Source organism: Polypterus senegalus, chromosome 4 (genome assembly GCF_016835505.1).
Source record: "Polypterus senegalus isolate Bchr_013 chromosome 4, ASM1683550v1, whole genome shotgun sequence".
Lineage (NCBI taxonomy): Eukaryota > Metazoa > Chordata > Cladistia > Polypteriformes > Polypteridae > Polypterus > Polypterus senegalus.
In genome coordinates this window covers 168,321,231-168,344,549 of record NC_053157.1, presented here as the reverse complement: position 1 = coordinate 168,344,549, position 23,319 = coordinate 168,321,231, and the positions used below count along the sequence as shown (strand labels likewise).

Genomic DNA, 23,319 nt, shown 5'->3' with positions numbered 1-23,319 from the left:
TCTTGGGAAAGATGCAACAACTTTTTTCACACCTGGATTTGGGGATCCTCTGCCATTCCTCCTTGCAGATCCTCTCCAGTTCTGTCAGGTTGGATGGTAAACGTTGGTGGACAGCCATTTTTAGGTCTCATCAGACCAGAGAATCTTATTTCTCACCATCTCAGAGTCCTTTAGGTGTCCTTTAGCAAACTCCAAGATAGAACTTTTTGGCCTTAATTCTAAGCGGTATGTGTGGAGACAACCAGGCACTGCTCATCACTTGTCCAATACAGTCCCTGCAGTAAAGCATGGCGGTGGCAGCATCATGCTGTGGGGGTGTTTTTCAGCTGCAGGGACAGGACGACTGGTTGCAATCGAGGGAAAGATGAATGCGGCCAAGTACAGGGATATCCTGGACAAAAACCTTCTCCAGAGTGCTAAGGACCTCGGACTGGGCCGAAGGTTTACCTTCTAACAAGACAATGACCCTAAGCACACAGCTAAAATAACGAAGCAGTGGCTTCACAACAACTCTGTGACTGTTCTTGAATGGCCCAGCCAGAGCCCTGACTTAAACCCAATTGAGCATCTCTGGAGAGACCTAAAAATGGCTGTCCACCAACGTATACCATCCAACCTGACAGAACTGGAGAGGATCTGCAAGGAGGAATGGCAGAGGATCCCCAAATCCAGGTGTGAAAAACCTGTTGCATCTTTCCCAAGAAGACTCATGGCTGTATTAGCTCAAAAGGGTGCTTCTACTAAATACTGAGCAAAGGGTCTGAATACTTAGGACCATGTGATATTTCAGGTTTTCTTTTTTAATAAATCTGCAACAATTTCAAAAATTCTTTTTTTTTGTCTGTCAATATGGGGTGCTGTGTGTACATTAATGAGGGAAACAATTTATTTAAATGATTTTAGCAAATGGCTGCAATATAACAAAGAGTGAAAAATTGAAGGGGGTCTGAATACTTTCCGTACCCACTGTATAATGATAAACGTCAACCAAAAAAAAAGAAGAATACAATTACCATAAACTATTGGATACTATTAACTAACAATGCTACTTTATAAACTGTTTTCAATTGTAAAAAAGGAAAAATATCATTCATAAACAAATTAGGTAAAAATTGTAACCTTAAAACCACCTTTAACAAAAATTAAAATGATCAGCTGCTGTAGTTATAAAATCTGTACTTAAACTGTGATGTTTGAGATTTGAGAAAAGTGTTAAGTGATGTTTAAAGCACTGAATGTATTAAGAAAACAAATACCATTTCAAGTAAGCAAAAAGTATAGCAATTAGAATAATCAATTTGTATAAAAATAACAAGGAGTGGTGTTTATGTGCTATTTTAAGACTGCTCAGACAAGCTAAACAATATCTATTTTTGTGTGATCACCTCATGTGAAAAATGGTATTCTGGACTAAGGCCATAAATATGTTCCTGTTCTTTTAGACTACGTAGGGTTTGGGAGAAGGGCTGTGGTTAGTTTTTTTTTTTATCTTTTGGACAACACCTGTCTTTCAGAGATCCATGATATTGCATATGGTAAACCACAAGGATCTATTTTGGGCCCGATGCTTTTATTCCAATCTGTATGCTCCCATTAGGCCAGATTAACTCAAAACATAAGATGAACTACCATAGTTATGCAGATGATACACATCTTTATCTATCTACATGGCCTGATGACCCTGATGCTCTTGGATCTAAGATCCAATTCCTAATTGGATGAGCAGTAACTTTCTCAAACTTAATAAAAACAGAAATCATAGTGACTGGCAAAAACTGAAATAGTGAGGGTATCTAAAATAAACTTGGCCCTTTAGCAGTAAAAATCATGGACTCTGACCTAAACTTTAAATCGTACATTAACCAGATTACTATGACTGTATTTTTTCACTTAATGAATATTACAAAGTTTTGACCTCTTATACTTGAAGAACCTGAAAAATTAATTTACACTTTTGTAATTAGTCGACTAGATTACTGTAAGAAACTCCCTTAACAGGACTACCTAAGAAAGAAATCAATCTGTTGTAATTAGTGCAGGATGCAGCAGTAAGAATCTTAACTAGAAAAAGTAATTTTGAGCCTATTTACCAGTTTTAGAGACATTATATTGGTTATCCATGTTCTTTAGAACTGAAATTTAAATACAAACAGTGTATAAAGCCTTAAATAAAACTGGTAAAAAGGCTGATCACAAAAACTATATTTTCAGTAATTTAGGTGCAGTGCTCCTTTACCCAAGGTATTATGGTAGTTGAGCCAGCACAATACTTTTTTTTTTTGCAGACTTCGTGTAAGAGCAGCGAGTGGAAGCTTGTTTTATCAGAGAATGAGAGGCAACTGTTATATTTGCCTTTACGTTAAAGAAATTCCAGTAATAAATAGAAAAAAAAAGCATCTGAGAAGTCGTCCTCTGCAACTAGACAAACGGCAAGAAAAGCTACTTTACTTTCAGAAATTTATTTTGTCCTTTAAATTAAAACAGACAGCACTTGAGTTTGGATAGTGAACTTGTTTAAAATGCAGATTGGAAAAAGGAAAGATAAAGACAAATTTGAAATTGCTGCTTAGTAAAAAAATAGGCTTTTTTATAAAATCTGTACTGTGTTTATTTTGTTGATTTGTGTCATACAGTGTACGTTTTGGTAAGAAACAAGTACTACATAATTAAAATGGTAATCCATATTTTACAATTACACCTCACTTGATACACTGAAGAAAAAAAATAAACAGTTAACACCTACACCTCTATAGTTTAAGTTAACACTTTTATACAGGACATAAGGCTTGTGTGCATCTTCTTTTTTAGCAGCTTAGTGTAAAAAGTTCTTAAAGGGATAAAGAAAAAAAATGGAATCTGCTGATTCAGTAACATGAAAATCGGTGTTTGGTATCAGCCTTAAAAAACATGATCCCTACCAATAATTGTTTGTTTGACATCTTCTAAAGCACTGTGAGCTCTATTCTTTGTATGAAAATGTGCTATACAAATAAATGCTGTAGTGAATAATGAGAGAGCATTTAGAAGGTAAAGAAGAATGTAAGATGGTGCTAAAACACGATACAATTTTTTAAGAATAAAATTTCATATCATTCAATTAAGCACATAGCATTCTACCTTCAGTTTTTGGTGCATATGGTAAAGCTCACTTTTACAAGGGAAAAGGCTTTTATTAAGAATTGATTTTTGAAGCAGGGTTTACAACACAAACTTCAATACACTTAGAATCATTAAGTAACATTTTCAGTATTTGGCACCATTATTTGACAATAAGCTTTCTCTAAAGTTTATTTTAGGTTTTGGCTTTTTCTATATTTTAGTCTCCTGTTCTCTCACCTTTGTTCACATTATTCATGGCACTGGAAAAGGAATACAATAGTCAAAAAATAAATGATCGATTCAGTTTAATTTACCTTAACTTAAATAACATCATTATTAATGTTGTTGTTATTATCGTTAGATATGTTTTTCACACATCATCTACCATTAACAATACATTTTTCTAAATGGTTCAAGATATGTCAGGTTTCATTTAAAAAAAAAAAAGTCAAGCAATTAAATTATATTTAATATAATATTAATATATAATATTGGTACCTTGGTATACGTCCTTAATCCGTTCCAGATCCTTGGACTTATACCAAACAGGACATAAGAAATAATGGGAAAATGATTAATTCGTTCCCATGAAAAAAAAATCCTATTGTTATTGGCATATTATACATTGATGGGGTTGTATAAAATTATTTAAACACTGTTTAATACTAAAATACATAAATACAAAAGCAATTAGATGAAATAAATGAAAATGACTCGTCCGATAACAATGAGTTTAACTTTACTGCACAACAAAGGAGATCGTTACAGCTCTTCCAAAGGAGCCACTTCAGGCGATTGTGTAGCACTGCCGTTGTTCTTCTTCTGGCAGTCTTCAATCCAAATTCCTAAAGCAGATTCCATCCAGACTACTGCCTTATTACATCCACTTACAACTCGTTTTGCACCCTGGTTAAAAGGACACTGCGGCCGTAGATCTTATATTCCTTTCCTACTTTTTAAATAAAAAGAATCGTAGCCTTCAACAAATCCAAAACGTTTACTTTTTTTTCGGCAATTGTTAACATCTTCCGTTTATACTTGGGCACGGCCCCTGAAGCAGTAGCAGATCGTTTTGGAGCCATAATGAAGGGCTTGACTATGCACAAAGATAAACACAAAAGAGCACAACTCTTTACACAGCGAAACACGTTGATGCTGAATGAGCGAGACGAGACTTCCTGGTTAACACTGCATTCAGCATGCAGGAACTTAACTGTGTGCTCTAATTGGTTAGCTTCTCAGTCAGGAGAACGTAACTGCGTGCTCCGATTGGTTAGCTTCTCAGTCATCCGCCAATAGCGTCCCTTGTATGAAAGCAACTGGGCAAACCAACTGAGGAAGCATGTACAGGAAGTAAAAAGACACATTGTCCACAGAACCCGCGAAGCAGCGAAAAATCTGCGTTATATATTTAGTTATGCTTTCATATAAAATCCACGATAGAGTGAAGCTGCAAAAGTCGAAGCGCGATATAGCGAGGGATTACTGTACAGGTTAAAACTTGGCCCTTTTTTTATGAAGGCACGCGCCCGGTATACCACACGTGTTGTTCTAGCACACGAGTCGTATTCCAAACAAAGGTCGTATACCAAGCAAAATATTTCGACTCTAAACAGGACGTATACCAAGTTGGACTTATTCCAAAGCAGACGTATACCGAGGTACCACTGTATTTGTATAGTAGCACTCCAGTGGTTACAGTATTTTAGAAGAGCGAGTGATAGGATTAAGGCTGATTTATACTTCTGCGTTGAACCTACACCGTTGAAAGCAATTTTATACCTCTCCACTGCACCATGCCACAAATACAAAACTTAATGTTAGTTGGTGATGTTTGTATTACACAAGAAAAGTGAATGACCCATTACAGTGCTGGCAGTTTTTGCCCTCTAGAATCAACGCTCTTCTTGCTACACATTTTCTTCCATAGGCAAATGCATGTACTTAAGGAACACATTCCCGGGCTCCCTTTTATTCCAGGGACTGCTGTAATTCCCAGGAAACCGGGAACGGCCAAGCTTGCATATACAGCATGTAAAAATCGATCAAGAAATAACAGAGTTATAGTTGAAAATAATTAAGTGGCACGGTTTTTTGGCCCACGGTGTAGTGTGTTGCTGATTAATTCAGTCAACAACAGACCAGCAGCAGTCAGCCTCCTGGCTCAGTGGACTGGGAGGACTCCACACTCTGCAGCTCACAAATGCCAGGATGGGGTAGACTTCATTGATGTCTGACAGACAACAGCTTTGAACAGCAACTTGAAATTGCAATGCGTCAGTCTGTTGCATCCGCATTATCTGTGGCAAGAAACTTGCCATAACAGAATGATGACAAGAAACTGGATGCATCAGTAAAAGCTGAAATGGCGGTGTTTCAGAGCAACTGCAAGCGCGGGCATTGTTTAGAACAAGTGTATCAGTAAATGATGACTGTGCCGCCTATTTCAGTGGAGGCAGAGAGTGCTTTCTCAGCGGCTGGCGTACTCTGCACGAAGGTGCGCTCTCGCCTGGACAACCGCATGCTGGACACGTTGTGCTTTCTATACTCTTATTACTCCAACTAACTACATACATGTACTTATATGACAGCATGAAGTGCTTGTAGATAAGGTTAGTCTTTTATTGGTGTCAACATATTGCAGTCGTTTTATTAAAAAATAAGTGTTGGTCATTCTAAAGCCGTTCACATGCGAGATGCCCGTGCACTGTGTCATCCCCGGGCACCCGGGATTGACATGCGGGATTCCTGGGAATTTATATACCCGTCTGGGAATGGATTCCCTAATTGTACTGAATTCCAAAGGCACACCGTACCTCACCCTTTTGATATTCTCTGGTGGTTTTACAGTTTTCAATGGTTCTACAAACACATTCTTCATGCTACAACAACAACATTTATTTATATAGCACATTTTCATACAAACAATGTAGCTCAAAGTGTTTTACATGATGAAGAAAGAGAAAAAAGACAAAATAAATAAGAATTCAAATTAGGGAACACTAATTAACATAGAATAAAAGTAAGGTCTGACGGCCAGGGAGGACAGGAAAAAAAAAACTCCAAACGGCTGGAGAAAAAAAAATCTGCAGGGCTTCCTAGGCCACGAGACTGTCCAGCCCCCTCTACGCAATCTACCTAACATAAATGACCTCAATCAGTCCTCAGCTGAATACACTGATATGTATTAAACCGCTTTAAAATGATTTGGGTAACGATAATTACTAATAACTGGAGGATGCATCCCATTCTCTTTCGCACATACAAAGTATGTGTCATCTGTGCTTTCACTGTATTTGACACATTTGAGTTGTTATAGTAATGAACATTCATTTAATTTAAAAAAAACAACAAATAACATAAATGCAGTGTTTGCGGAATCAATTTTAGCAATTAAGTATTCCGTTTAAGCAGTTCCACTAACTGCATAAATCCAAACTATGTGCTTGCATTGCAAGTTTTTCTGAAATGGACAAGTTCATTTGAAAATGAATTGTTATACACACTACTATACTCATATTTGTTACAACTGGAAGATGAATGCAAAGCCTCCATTCACTTATCAGGCTATGCAAGGTGCTGCATTAATAGGCGATTCATTTTGGCATTAAAACTGAATTCTATTTAGCATCATTTTCGCACTCTCAAAGAAAGCGAAAATTTCAGGGCTTTTTTTGTTTTTGTTAATTTAAATCAGTTCCATAAATGGGTATAAGTGTTAATGATAAAAGCTTTTTGCCTTGAAAGTGCAGCAGGATTGTAATGCTTCTTGAGGTGTCATTGCAACTGCAACAGCTTTCTATTTCTATTCCTTTGCACTCTCTCTCCACTCTCTGCCTTTGTACACATTTGCCGCTCCCAACTGTTTTTTTTGTGTCCCCTCATTTATCATTCTGTAACTACTTGCATAATGCCAAGACAACACAGCAATCTAATCTTAAACTTTATTTGCAATTTTTTTTTAATTTAACACAAGATTCCCACCTGAAACACAGATTTGCTGTCATCTGCAATATCCTGGCTGTCAGAAGGGCTCTCTTCAGAGTCATCAACTTCTGCTTCCAGATGACCATCTTCATGTGACAAAACTCCTACTGCCAGAAGAGGTGAAATTACACATGCCCAGAACACCACATTCATATTTGGGACCTTAATATTGAGAGGGAAATGTAACATGTTAATTTCATAAGTCCAAATCAAAAAATATTTTATTCTTGCTATCTATCTATCTGCCCACCCAGCACATTCAGATTTCTTACAATATGTGAGCAAATTTTTTGTAGAAAAAATCTCAAAGTAAAGTGTCTTAAGTATATGTGACATTTTATCTGAGGAATAAAATTAAACCAAGTACTGTAGGTAGACTTTAGGAGACCTCAAAAACTTAAAATTCTTAAAACTGCCCTTGCACTTTTTACAGATATTCACTATATTAATGATGCTCCGATCAATTGTCCGATTTCCCACCCAAATGACTTGATGATCAGAAAAAAATTACTAACCTTTGCATTAAACTTTGCATTCATTTAGTTGTAATATAACATACATTTTTCATATCATGAAGTCATTTGAGAATTTAATTAAGAAACAACTACTTAACAAAACTGAGGCTCTTCTGGACCCTCACCAATTTGCATACAGAGCAAATAGTGGTGTAGAGGACTCCACAGCAATACTTTTGAATTCAATGAATTAGTACTTGGAAGGATCAAAAAACCATGCAAGATTGCTGTTTATAGATTTTTTTTTGTCAGCTTTTAACATGATGCAGCCCCACATTTTAGTTGAGAAACTCATTTTCTGTTTGGACCCTAACTTGCTGGGGTGGATTTTGTACTTAACAAACAGAACATAAAGAGTGAATTCAATGGCTGTTTCTCTGACAGCCTGTATATCCTTTAGTTATTGTAGTTATTATAACCCTGTAGTTATTTGTATATCCTGTATACAAATGACTGCAGGAGTTTGCATAAGAATAGACATATCCTGAAATTTTCAGATGACTCTTGTCATTGCGACTGTTCTACAAGATAAGGAAAACAGCCTTGGAACTTTTGTCAATAAGTCTGTACAATGGTGTGATCACTCTAATTTAACACTTAATATTTCTAAGACAAAAGACATGGTTGTAGATTTCAGATGCCCTCCAACATCCACTGCCTCAACTTTAATTAAAGGGGAGACACTGGAGATGGTAGAGTAATACAAATATCTGGGAACAATCACTGATAACAAACTAATCTTTGATCTTAATACAGCGTAAATCTGTAAAAAAAGGGCAGTCAGAACTTTTATTTCTTAGGAAACTCAACTGTTTTAAAGTGGACAAAACCATAATGACATTTTTTTATAAGTTCTTTATTGAATCCATTGTTACATTTGCTTTTACCTGTTGGTTTGGCAACCTCAGCAACAAGAATATATATCATCTAAAAAACCTTATAGAAATCTGTAGTTAAATTATTGGTTCATGGCAGAGCCCTATCACTGAAATGTACTACAAACAGGTTAGAAAGAAAGCCAACTCAATTCTGTCACCCAGTAGCCACTCTCTTTGCTCTAAATTCCAGCAGTTGCCATCAGACTGCAGATTTAGGTTTCTAAAGGTAAAAAGCAATCGATTTAAGAAATCTTTCATTCCTAGAGCTTTAAGCATTTTAAATTCTGTTACTTGTAAGGATTCTGCTAAAACTCTGCTTTATTACTTTGTGTACTGTTCAAAGTAATTATTCTCTTTGCATTGATCCTGAGTGTATATTTAAGCAAGAACATTGGTTGTCAAATGTTGTGTCTTTGTTTATCTATTGGATCTCTGTAACAATGTCTTCTGTTTTTGTACTTTTCTGCTGCAAACAAATTTCCTTCTCATGAAGTATTTTAGGGTACCTGAGGAAGCGCATGCCACATTTTGCTACCAGAACTTCATGTAAACAGCAGCTGACAGTCAAACTTTAGGAGAGAGTGAAGACAGGAATGTTGGCAAAGAAATAGAAAATAGAGTAACACACTGAGACAAGGGAACCTGAGGGGCAGTCCTGTGTTTGGAGAGGAATAGCACCATATCTTTTGTCCAACTGAACATGGAATGAAGGCTGAACAATAAGCCCACAGAAATGAATTTTGTAAAAAAAAAAAATGAACAAGCAACATCTGTGGTCTGCAGTTTAATTGTAAAATGCTACTTTAACACAGAACATAATGCTTATTATGCACATAAGGCTGGTTATGCAAAAAGCTGTTTAAAAAAAAATGACAAGGGAAACAAATTGGAATTAGGTATCAGACTCAGCCAATTCTAGTAACATGAAATTTGTTATCTGTATTGGCTCTAAAAAATATGATTGGAGCACCCTTAGTGTGCATTGTACTTGTGTGTCTATGAAAAAATAGGATGAGCTGCATATCTAGAAATGTACATTGGTCATTTTCAAAGATGATACAGAATTATCCTAAAGATCTCTATAATAGAAATACAGATGACAAAAAAAAGCTCTTGATGTCAAAGAAAAAAATCACAAACACAATAGGTTTACTCGGTACTCTGAGAATATTTGCAAGAACTTTTGCGGACTGAGTAAACCTGCGCCTACTTAAGTTCTCTAAAACCAGTGACTAATTAATATTCCATGTCTGGTAACAAGCAAAAAAAATAACACATAGAATAATATACTTTATGTGTTCTTTGTTTTTTTTCCCATCTAATTGGTTATTTGTCTGCGTGGAATTCTAAGAAAAATTCAGATTTCACTGAAAAATTATAGACAGAGGGTTTGAATTGCTATCAAAATAAGACTGCAACTGCACCATTCCTGAAGCAAAATAAAAGTAACCATGCCTCTGGGGTGTAAGCATGTCACTTATATTAAGAAGAATGTACTAAAGTAGGATGTTAAGTACTTATTTTTAAAATGATGGATTCTCACAAAAATAAACTGTATTTTTACAAAAAAATATATGAATATGTACTTAAATGAATTAACTGAAATGCATTTGGAAAGTTTATTTTTGTGCCACATTTTCTGTAGTGCCCCATCATCTTTAAGCTGTGGGAGGTAAACAAAGTTTTTTTTTTTAATTCATGAGGGGGACCCAGAAATTCTGGGAATCGGTCAATAGCATGGGAGTAGGGTGTAGTTACTGGCTATGCCACTAGGTATTGTATGCCCACAGACTTTTTAATCATTCCAATGGGTGGCATTGTGCTGATTTGACCGAGTACACATGTCTGACATTTATTCTATAATCATGCACATGACTTAGGCAATTGTTTTTCTCCAATCTGGAAATAAGCATATCAGGTTTTATCGGACATCAAGACAATGACGATTGTGTTTTTTAACATTCAGGAAAAAAAAAACTCTGGGGCACATGTAAAACTGCATTTTGAACTATGATGGCACACCTGCACCCAACTCTGCACCATGGCAGTGCACAACTGTGTTGGGTTCTTGCTTTGCAACCCCCCAAATTCACTAGATCTTATCCCTGTGACTTCTTATGATTACCTAAATTAAAGTTAGGACTGAAGGGAAGACAATATACTAAGTGGAAGAAAAATCACAGAAGTGATTTGGACATGGTAAAAAAAAGATAAGTACAGGAAATGTTTCCAGGAATGGAAGAAGGGACATGTGCATTACATCTCAAGGGAGTACTTTGACAGTGAGTAAAATGGAATTGCTACAAGTTTTACAATTATGTGGGTTTTTTTTTTTTTAGGATTTTTTAGGTTTCCCCCTTCATCTTAAGTATGGATCCCTTAGTAATTTACATTTCTGGGAAAATGAATGAATGCCATGATTGTGAAAAATTACTCCCAACTATCCTTTGTGAAACAAAGTGTCTCAAGAGAAGGCTAATTTATTATTCCTCAATTCTGGCTAAAAACAGAATTTGTGTGATTTTACACAAGAAATTAGACATTTGAAGACATTTAACACCTTCATAACCAGTTCCAGACTGCCCTTAACAACAATATATTTATTGTATTCAGAATTGAAAGCTCAGCTAGTCTGATAATAACAAATGTGAAGTTGGTGACTGTTTTTGGCACATTTTTAGCTCTTATACTGATGAGCATTTCACAGGCTACAAAAACTCAACAAGCACCACAATAGTATTGTTTTATTTTAGCAGTGAAGTAAGCTGTTTTATAAACCAAATTAACCATTAGTCCCTGCAATGTGCTGCCACTAGCACATTATGCATTGTACTATTAGAGCAGTCTAATGCTTCAATGCTGACTTATATATTTTATTTCAAAATAAACATGACATACTGAGTATCTTGGTTTAAAGCTTGTCCCTTTACGTGTTCACATGTAACTAAACATTGTATAGACAACAGGCCCTAAAACTGATTGTGTATTTGTTTCAGCAACTTAATTTATATAAATCCATGTGCATTACAAAAAATGCACACTATAACAACAATCATGGACAGCAGAATTAGATGGAAGTCAGGCTCCAAGTACTTTTGTTTTAATAATATTAAAAATTTGGATTTTGTGTGGTTATGTTTTATGACGTGCTGACACAACATAATTTTTATTTCATCAAACTTAAAAACTATCAATTTTTGAAGGGATCGACTCAAACTCAATCAAAGTGTCTACATGATTTTTGCTGAATGATAATGTGTATTTTACAAATGCTAAACAACTGAGCAACTATAAATAATGTGGAGATGAGAAAAATTCAGAAAATAAAATACTATAAACCAATGACATTTACTAAGAATTTAATACTGTATATGCATGCAAATATGTTTCACAATCTATTGACAATAATAAGGTAGCCTTGGATTAACCATTAAACAAAATAAACACATATTTAGAGCACCAGGGGAAAGGGGTGCCACAGAGTTTAAAAAAAAAAAATAGAAGAAAACTTTAAGTATAAAACTTATAAGTTACAAGTAAGCATCCTTACACATTATTTTCACCTTTTGGTCCATGTATATTGAAAAGTTACAGTTAAAGTTTAGAAAGCAACTCAAAGGAAAATGTTTAGCTTTATATAAATAATGATATTTTAGCATTAGAATATCCTCTTAAAAAATATAGAAAGTAGATTTTAAAAACTGAAAAGTATGCTCTGGAGAGCACTTAATTTCAATAGTGTAACAAGTGTAAAAGCTTTCTTTAGTAGGCAGGATTATATTACTTGTTTTGATAACCTCTACTGAGGCAACAAACATTGAACAAAGAATGCACATTTTCTATGATTTGTCTTTATATCTCGTAATTTTTCTTCACGTTCACAAAGATGTTTTGAAGGGCAATATTAAAGTCTACTTAGGCAAGTTTGTTTTTGTTCAATGAGGAACCAAAGAAACTGGGAAGAAGAGCTTTTGAATGACTACTTTTTAATGTCAGTCTTGTTTTCTTTTGTGGTATACTCACTATAAATTACACATTCTTTGTCTTTATAATAGCATGTGCTATATTATGTTTATTTCTTGTTCAGTTTTACTAATTTTATTATTTTTCACAATAAAAATATTTTAGAATTATTAAATGATTAAAATGGCCCTTGTGAAAAGAAAAAAAATACAGTAACTTACCTACTGATTAACCTATGAAAATGGGCCAACACAAGCACTTAAACTGGATAAAATCTGCAATATATATACAAAAAATGACACGATGATAAATACTGTAACTGTGATTATGAACATTTTCCTTTATATCATGATATAACATTTTGGCTATACCGCTCATTCTATGATGTAGCTTGTCCTTGCTACTGCATGACTCCCCCCCCAAACAGCCACGCTGTTTCCTGTCTTCCTCTCTCCCTCCCTACTATTTGGCTAATTTGAGTGATTTTGACTATCTATACCTGAATAAAAATATTGCTTTTTCGCTAAAATCTAGATTGCTAGTTAAAGATGTGTGTCAGTTTGGAAATATTCTATTACTCTGTGATTGTATCTGCCTTATGGCAGTACGCATAAAAAGGCATGATTATAAATACATATCACTCAACCTTTCTAGCTATTCAGTTCAGGTATGAACAATGAAGGTAGAGTTTGTTATTTACTAGCAGTGGTACCACACACGCACCCACACGCAGAACCTAAGGTTTATATTCTGTGAGGGATGTAAAATCACTGGGTCACAATGGACTTCCTTCAGACCTCTGCCATCTTCTCTCTAGAGTCAACTATTTGGTCTGTTTTAGCAATTTCTATATTTTGTGCTCTCCTCTACTAAAATTAAGTTCTTAATGAAACTTATACTTATTCCGAAACAAGGCAAAAATTGCTTTGACACCTGTTCTTTTTCCGATTTTCTGTGGTGGAAATTTGCACCCCCACCAACTGATCAAAGCACCGTGATGTTCCTACATTGGTGGATTAAAGGCCAGAAGTCCATAAGACCATCATCCTTAAATTCTTCCATGTGAACCCTGAATACAATAAGGACTGATTGAGATTATTTATGTTTGGTAGAACGCCTAGAAGGGGCTGGGCAGTCTCATGGCCTTGGAACCCCTGCAGATTTAATTTTTTTCCTCCAGCCGTCTGGAGTTTTTTTTTTTTTTTTCTGTCCTCACTGGCCATCACACCATACTTTTACTCTATGTTAATTAGTGTTCCCTAATTCTATTTTCTTATTTATTTTGTCTTTTGTCTCTTTCTTCATCATGTAAAGCACTTTGAGCTACATCATTTGTATGAAAATGTGCTATATAAATAAATGTTGTTGTTGTTAAGATGTTTGCAAAACTGTCTGCTCTTCAGTCATTCTCTAATAAATTAATACATCCAAAACGGGCAGGTTCGTTAAATCTAGACTTATTTCAGATAATGTGCACATTACTGATGCCATATCAACATTGACCCATCCCAATACCCAGCTCTCACTCAATGCAGAGAAATATTTGACTAGAAGAAATGGAATTTGGGGCAGGGATTATCAATATGGTCAAATCTCTTTATACTACCTCTTACTTACTTAGTCTAGCATCTGTTGGTCATTCTACATTTATTAAGGTGACCCCTGCCCCCTTAGTTTATATAATTTCTGTCTTGGATCCAAAATTAACAAATTAATGTCCCCTGTAATGATACACCATACCAATTATATGATTTTACTATATGCTACCAATACTTTGCTATTTTTGTGTTTTAAACAGTGGGGATTAAAGATAGCCAAAACTCTCCCTTTATCCTTCTGTTCTTATTTGACAATTATTAAAATGAATACTGTTCCCAGCTTTTATTCTGTTAGTGCTATACCACCACTTCTTCCTTCTCTCAAACTCTGGAGGTTGCCCTTCTTTCTTTAATTAAACATTCTAGTTTAGAATGAATCAGGTCTGTAATTAGGGGAGTCTTTGCCCACATTATAGTTGTATCACTGGGAGTCCATCCTTCATCCCGTCTGTAGTTCAATAGTCCTTCTCTCTAATATGCTGTCCTTGATCCCTAATAAGCTTAAATCTAAATCCCATCATAGTCAGTCTACTCTTTGTTTTTACTCCTTAAAATTAAGGCCCAATAGTACATACAATAGTGTACATATGATGTTAGTACTATCAGGAGTACCTAACGCTGCCTAAGTTGGGGGTACCAACTGCATCCACTAAATTTTGTAATGAAACATAACTTGTAGTCTTTCCCTGTATAAATGGAAAATCTGTATATAAAACTGGCAGAGATAACACTGTGGATTTGCATACTGCACAAACACACACACACACACAATTAGCTTTATATGTTAGATGATTAAATGTATGGCTGTAATACCAACACACATTCCTAGGAACTATGTGGCATTACAATATGCTTCTTTGTTTACAAGGCTGATTCAGATTAAAGGCTTGATTCTGACATTTTACAGATTTATTTTGCTTTAACCACCTTTTTCTTTGCACAAACTTAGTAAATAAAAGAAACAAAATGTTAATAATAAAAAGCTGGATTGCATTCAGTGACATTAAACATTAAAACCAAAGCAGAACTGGAATGACTAAAGAATGAAAAGGATAATGATCTTAAAGGTCCCAGTCAAATTCCTCATCACAGTCATACCAGAAATCTGTGTTATGATTTGAAAGCAGTGGCAAACCTAAACACTTGAATGAGGTAAATCAAATCTGCAAAGGGAATGAGCAAAAATCACATCTGAACAGTAGGAAATGCTGGAAGACACCTACCTGAAAAAATATAATGCTGCTCTTATAGCAAAGGCAGTTTCAAATAAATATTGAAATATACAGTATGCCTGAATACTATGTAAGCTGGGCAGGGAAGGTCAGGTTGGGGAGCATGCATGGTACAGAGTTGCCACACCCATCACACGATGAAACAACTTGGGATTCCAGTTGGTCACCACCCCAGGCAGAGTCTAACCCACAGGAAATGACTATCTGACACAGCCAGGTGTTACGTGGGCATCCCCTTAACAATGAGGATCCTGTGAGCCGGATCACCCTCTGGGAATTGTGCCAAATGGCCATAGTGCCATAACTGATGCTCCCTAGCAATGCAGGTAACGTGTCTCATTCTGGACACTGTGAGCAACCGCTCATCCAACATAAAGGCAAACCAGAAGTCCCGAAGGATTCTCTGAAGAGACACAGTACCGAAGGAGTCCAGTCTTGATCTTAGGTCACTGCATGGAGTCCATATCTCACAACCATATAGCAAAACATTAAGCACCAGGACTCTAAAGACTTGGACATTAGTCCTTTTGCAGAGATACTGGGAGCACTATACAGCACTATACACCCTTTTCCAGCAATATTATGACCCCCAAGCTCTTCTACTCCATCTACTGACTTCATAGGAGGAGTCACCAGACAAATGAATGTCGCTGCCAAGGTAAGTAAATCTCTCGACAAGGTCAACATTCTCTGCCAAAGAGGTCATTAAAGGCCTGGATCTTGGTTTTTATCGAGGACACTTGCAAGCCTGGACTCTCATACTCCTAACTTAGTCTCAAGAGGCCTGATCAGAGCCTCCATTGACTCAGCGAAGATCACAGCATCGCCTGCAAAGTCAAGATCAGTGAATCTTTCTTCACCAACAGATGCCCCACAGCCTCTGGACCCCAACAACCAGTCAATGCAAACAACAGAGTAAGAGCAAGAACACACCCCCGACGACCCCCGTTATCAACTGGGAAGAACAAAGAGGTTCTGCCACCACTCTGCACAGAACTCACAGTACCAGTGTATAGGCCATCCATGATATCCAGCAACTTCAGGTGGATCCCACAAAGTCGCGGCATGTCCCACAGGGCATCTTGATCAAGTCAGTCGAATGCTTTACAAAATGCTGTAACCAGCATGTCTAAAATATCTGCTGACAAATACTTTTGTCTATTGTTTGAAGTGGATTAAACAATATTTGTCCTTAAACAATTAATCTACTGACATGAACAAGACATTTAGGCATTTGTAATTCAGCTACACTTAGTTTAAAAATCCGATTCATGTAGCTTTACTTTTGAGGCACTTAACTATCTACAGTGCAGCTAATACTTCATGCACTCAAGTTATAAAGAGCAAATGTTTTTAAACAATGAAATAATGATATACTCAGGTGGTGCCTAAAGCAGCTAATCCTCCCCAGTACTAATTATACGAATTATCACTCACTAGGGAAATGATATATAAAGATCTTGGCAGTCTACTAGAATGGGCTGCGTGTAAGAGAAGTGCAATTAGACCTGCTCTTAAGAAGGGTTTACTGTTGAAGAAGTACAGTAATGATTAGCATCTATTCAATCTTCAATGAACAACTAGGCAGATCATGGAGTTATTTAAAAAAATACATACCGGTATATAAAAAAACAAACAAGCAAGTGCTCACTGCTAAAAACTGAGTTTTTGAAATCTTAAATTATGCAATTATGATTAATGAAGATATACAAAGATTTTTTTACTACAGTAGCATAGAAAAATTACTTTATTTACCTTAAACCTGCAAAAAATGAATGAGAGACTATTAACCTAGACATGCAAACAGCCTCAATCCATACAGCCAAAAGAGATTAAACAGATATCCACAATAAAATTGCCATGGGTTCATTTATAAAATAAACATTCGATCAGATCTGATATTAAATTTCAAAGACATGATCATAAATGAAAATCAATATATAGGCTGGTATTCATCAGACCTGATGTGAAAAATATTTTTATATGTACACAAATTAAAAAACATTTTTTTCATGTGCACCAGTATGGTAATGCATTTGCACCAGTATGGTTACTGCTTTGCTCAGATTGCTCATGACAGTAAATGTATATGAAACCAGAAAAAAATAAGCATATAGAAAATACATTAGGTTCCGATAAAATCAGTTGCAAAAACTTTACGAAAAAATAGACATCCAGAAATGAGAATTCATTACCATATTGATACAAGTCAGTAGAAATGCATGGCAGAAAGTCTAATGACAGCAAGCAACAAAATACTGCTTAATTCTATTCAAATAAAACAATATACAATACTAAAATGTTGACTTGGCTGAGGACTATGTTAAGAAAAATTTTATGAAAAATTAATTGTTACAGTGCAACACTCATGCCACCTGCCTAGCACTGTCAACCACTAATTATACATATGGACAAAAATTGTTTGACGGCTGCACTTGGTCTACGAGAAGACACCAATGGCCCATTAAGTAGGGAAACCATTTTCAGAGATTGGTTACACTTTTTCACTTATTTGGTAGTGGTTAGCTTTTCAGTCAGCAACAACCAAAAGCCACTCTTATGGACATCTGCCAGCAGCTACATATTAGTCTTGAGAGCTTCACTAGATGATTTGACTTGAGCAAAAAATGAGATTTTCAAACACGACTGGTACATGTGACCATTCAAGTACAATAACTGCATTAAATACACACACGCACGTGAACAGTAAGCAACAGCATTCAATAAGCTACCACTTGTAACATTTTATATGACATTTTTTAAAATTATATGGCATCACATATCCCACCATATAAGGATATTTCAGGGTGTTGTTTAGCTGAATACAACAAGCTTGTTCACAAATACACAAAATTAAGATGATTTCTGATTTATATACAGGCTATGAGCGGGAAGAGCATGGGAACATTTGTTTGTGTGTATAGACATTTTTAATTGTTCAAAGGAAATGTGAAATAGTAGATTTTATTTTCAAATTTAGGATCATGATACTCATTTTTGTCTAAACAAGACCCATCGATATTACAACTCTAGCAAAAATTAAACATGTTTCTGAGGCAAGTAAATATTTTATTTTGACATAAAATAGTCTGATATTTTGCAACTGTGACTGCGTCAAGTCTATCTCAAACCATACACAAACATGTATTGAGAAAACATTATTTTCATGGTTATAAAGTTGCACACTCAAAATGTATTTCTGGTCAGTCCATACTATTTTGTCCTTCTGACAGACTACAATATTTAGGGTTATAGAACAGATCAAAGCACAAAATGGGTACTTGAAACATTCGCAGGTAAAATAAATATTTAAAAGATTGCAGATTGTCTAAATAAATAACTTTTACCTTACTTTCAGAAGCCTGCAATTTATTTTCTTCACATCTCCCTTCATAACTGACTGACAAACGACACTCAAATCTACAGATCTACAAAGTACCTTGTGCACCTATCAACAGAAAGAATGTATACCACAGTACCATGCAATATAAATACATCTATTGCGTCTGTTAATGTTTTAGTCTTCGGAGAATAAATGTTGTTGCAAAGCACAAATTGTGCCAGAGGGAGAAAGCTACTCACAATACCCTATATACCTATTAAAAAAGAGAAAAGAACTATATAACCAAGGATAAACTAAAAGATGCTGCATTACTGTAGTATCTATTTATTTAAGCAATCCACTTTCTAGAACTACAAAAATGGTACCGAAAAAGCTGGAAAATCTTAAGTACTTAAGTATTTTCAATTCATGAAATATATCTAGCAATTACCATTTGGAGGAGCTTTTAAACTTTACTTTAAATAAGAGATTTCAGGATGATGCACGTAACACTACCAGGAAATTATCTAGGTTTACTATCTCTATTTTAAATGTATGAACTAAACAATACAGTATATATTCAGTATATTTTCACACTATATAAGAATTATATTCGAAGTGAGGTTAAATGGCACTTTTCTTTTGGTTTAAACAAACAAAATCAACATACAGTTTTTAGAAAGCAAATATTATATAAAAATTATAAAGTATAATTTATAAAAGGTTATTTAAACAAAAATTTTTTTCAAAGAAGTATCTGGTGTGCTAATGGATAATGTTCTTGACATAGTAAATTCGTCACTAGATACAGGGGTCTTCCCAGACTGTCTTAAGACTGCTGTAGTTAAACCCCTACTTAAGAAACATAATCTTGACCCCTCGGCTCTTGAAAACTTTAGACCCATCTCTAACCTGCCTTTCTTAAGTAAAGTTCTGGAGAAGGCAGTCATTAGGCAGTTAAATGACCACCTCAATAAACATGCTATTCTTGATAAATTTCAGTCGGGTTTTAGAACAAATCACAGCACAGAAACTGCACTTGTTAAAGTAGTAAATGATTTGCGGGTAAATGCAGACAGAGGCCATTTATCTGTTCTCATTCTCTTAGATCTGAGTGCTGCATTTGACACCATTGATCATAATATTCTTAGAAATCGCCTTAGTCAATGGGTGGGCCTCTCTGGCAGTGTCTTAAATTGGTTTGAACCCTACCTGACAGAGAGAAAATTTGGTGTTCCACAAGGCTCTATCCTGGGTCCACTGCTCTTCTCAATCTACATGCTTCCATTAGGTCAGATTATCTCAGGGCACAACGTGAGCTACCACAGCTATGCTGATGACACACAGCTATACTTATCAATAGCATCTGATGACCCCGATTCCCTTGATTCACTAACACAATGTCTGACTTGTATCTCAGAATGAATGAATAGTAACTTTCTCAAGTTAAATAAAGAGAAAACTGAAATCTTAGTGATTGGCAATAATGGATACAATGAGGCTATTAGAAATAAACTAGATACATTAGGATTAAAAGTCAAGACGGAGGTAAAAAGCTTAGGGGTAATTGTTGACTGTAATCTGAATTTTAAAATTGCATATTAATCAGATCACTAGGACAGCATTTTTTCACTTAAGAAACATAGCTAAAGTTAGACCTCTTATATCACTGAAAGATGCTGAGAAATTAGTTCACGCGTTTGTTTTCAGTCGACTAGATTACTGTAACGCACTCATCTCAGGACTAACCAAAAAAGACATAAATCGTTTGCAACTAGTGCAGAATGAAGCTGCTAGAATCCTAACTAGGAAAAGAAAATCTGAGCACATCTCTCCAGTTTTGATGTCACTACACTGGTTACCTGTGTCACTCAGGATTGACTTTAAAATTCTGCTTATGGTTTATAAAGCATTAAATAATCTTGCCCCATCTTATATATCGGAATGTCTGACACCTTATATTCCAAATCGTAACCTTAGATCCTCAAATGAATATCTCCTTAGAATTCCAAGAACAAAACTTAAAAGAAGTGGTGAGGCGGCCTTCTGCTGCTATGCACCTAAAATCTGGAATAGCCTGCCAATAGGAATTCGCCAGGCTAATACAGTAGAGCACTTTAAAACACTGCTGAAAACATATTACTTTAACATGGCCTTTTATAACTTCAATTTAACTTAATCCTGATACTCTGTATGTTCAATTCATCATAATAACTATTCATGGTGGCTCTAAAATCCGTACTGACCCCTACTCTCTCTTCTGTTTCTTTTTACGGTTTCTTTGTGGTGGTGGCCTGCGCCACTTCCACCTACTTAAAGCACCATGATACTCCAACAATGATGGATGGATTAAAAGGCAGAAGTCTACGTGACCATCATCTTCAAGTCCTTCCGTGAGAACCCTAAATCCAAAGAGGACTGTTTCATTTATGTTAGGTAGAATGCCCAGAGGGGACTGGGCAGTCTAATGGTCTGGAATCCCTACAGATTTTATTTTTTTCTCCAGCCGTCTGGAGTTTTTTTTTTTTCTGTCCACCCTGGCCATTGGACCTTACTTATTCTATGTTAATTAATGTTGACTTATTTTATTTTCTTACTGTGTCTTATTTTTCTATTCTTCATTATGTAAAGCACTTGGAGCTACTGTTTGTATGAAAATGTGCTATATAAATAAATGTTGTTGTTGTTTAATTCAAGGTCATGGTGAACTTGTGCTTTTCCTGACTTAAGGCCTTAGAGCACATGCTGGCATGATAGGCAATTACACAATTTCACTTTAAAGGGGAACATAATACAAGTTAAGTTCACTTGTAGTTGCCAGAATCACAAAAAGTGCAAAACTATTACAGTACTTTTAAAGGCATATGCACGCATTACCAAACACAGCTATTAATTAAATAAACACTACAGTCTATACTTAATTAATTAAGAGCAACAAGTCACTGGAAGAAGTCACAAAAGTAGCTCATATAAAAATGTAATACAAATATATATTTATATATTTACTTGTTGATGATGAATTTATTCGTCTCTTTTATGAAGTCCATGGGGCTTATCCCAGAAAAAGCTGGAGTAATTCTATTTCACAAAACAGTCTGAAAGCACCTGGAAATTCTTACGAGGAGCTGGGGGAAACTGCAGGGTAGAAGGTGGCTTGATAAGCCCAACTCACAATGTTGCCACTGTGAACCTCACCAGGTAAAGTGAAAATAAAATGGTGGTGCTGATGGTATAGTATGTTAAGGGAATAAGCTCTGCACAAGCAACCTTGAATTTGATTAAACAGCTCAGAAACTACACAGATTTGCTGGTACCCTTAGAGCTCACTGAAAAGATTTGTTGGTACCCTTACAGATCATTAAAAAAGCAATTATCCCATTCATACCTGAAGACCTATGAGTAAAAGCAAACAAGTGTGAAAAGTATTGTTTATTCTACAAAGACAACTGTAAAATGGCCCCAAAACATTTGTTGGTACCACTACAAAAGATCATAAATAACTGGATTAGAGTGATTTTTCAGACAAGCTGTTTTATTTTTTTATTATTCAATTATGCAATCAGTTATTCAGCCTATTGAAATGGAGAAAAGTAGTCACTCTGCTGTTAGATATCATTGTAGGTCTCACACTGAACAACAACAACAACATTTATTTATATAGCACATTTTCATACAAACAGTAGCTCAAAGTGCTTTACATATTAAAGAATAGAAAAATGAAAGACACAATTATAAAACAAAATAAATCAACATTAATTAACATCGAATAAGAGTAAGGTTCAATGGCCAGGGGGGACAGAAAAAACAAAAAAACTCCAGACGGCTGGAGAAAAAATAAAATCTGTAGGGATTCCAGACCATGAGACCGCCCAGTCCCCTAGAACTAGAGAAAGGAGAAGAGTTGTCTGATGAGATCAGGAAGAAAATGATAGACAAGCATGTTAAACACAAAGGCTATAACTATAAGGTAATCTGCAAGCGGCTTGATGTTGCCATGACAACAGTTAAGTATGCAGTACTGATGAGAAGTTAGACCTCTCTGGAAGTGGCCGGAAGAGGAAAATCAGCCCCTAAATGGGCAGAATGATGGTGAGAATAGAAGACAAAAAGCCAAGGACAATTTCCAAGCTGTGTTCCAAGGTCAAGGTCCATCAGTGTTTGATTACACCATCAGTCATTTTTTGAGTGACAGTGGGCTCAATGGAAAATGACCCAGGAGTATAACACTGTTAAAAGAAAAACATAAAAAGCTAGAATTTGCTTAAATGCAAATTACCAAGCCATAGTGCTTCTGGGAGAATATCCTTTGGAAAGATGAGACAAAACGGAAGCTTTCTGGCAAGTCACATTATCTCTATGTCCACAGACATTGTACATTGTGTATATATACATACATATATATATATATATACATATATACACATATATATATATATATATATATATATACACATATATATATGTATATATATATATATATATATATATATATATATATATATATATACATATATATATATATATATATATATATATACATATATATATATACACATATATATATATATATATATATATATATATATATATATATATATATATATATATATATACATATATATATATATATATATATACATATATATATATATATATATATATATATATATATATATATATATATATATATATATATATATATATATATATATATATATATATATA

The 23,319-nt window shown here is 35.2% G+C and overlaps 1 protein-coding gene across 2 annotated transcripts in view; it reads right to left on the bottom strand.

Moving 5' to 3' along the window:
- Window positions 1-23,319, bottom strand: part of clgn (calmegin) — a 104,704-nt gene that overhangs the window by 67,857 nt on the left and 13,528 nt on the right. For both annotated transcript variants that reach the window (XM_039751651.1, XM_039751652.1), the window contains exon 2: window positions 7,084-7,248. In XM_039751651.1, coding sequence (XP_039607585.1) covers window positions 7,084-7,239 — 156 coding nt within the window. In that variant the 5' untranslated portion in view covers window positions 7,240-7,248. The remainder of the gene's footprint in view (window positions 1-7,083; window positions 7,249-23,319) is intronic.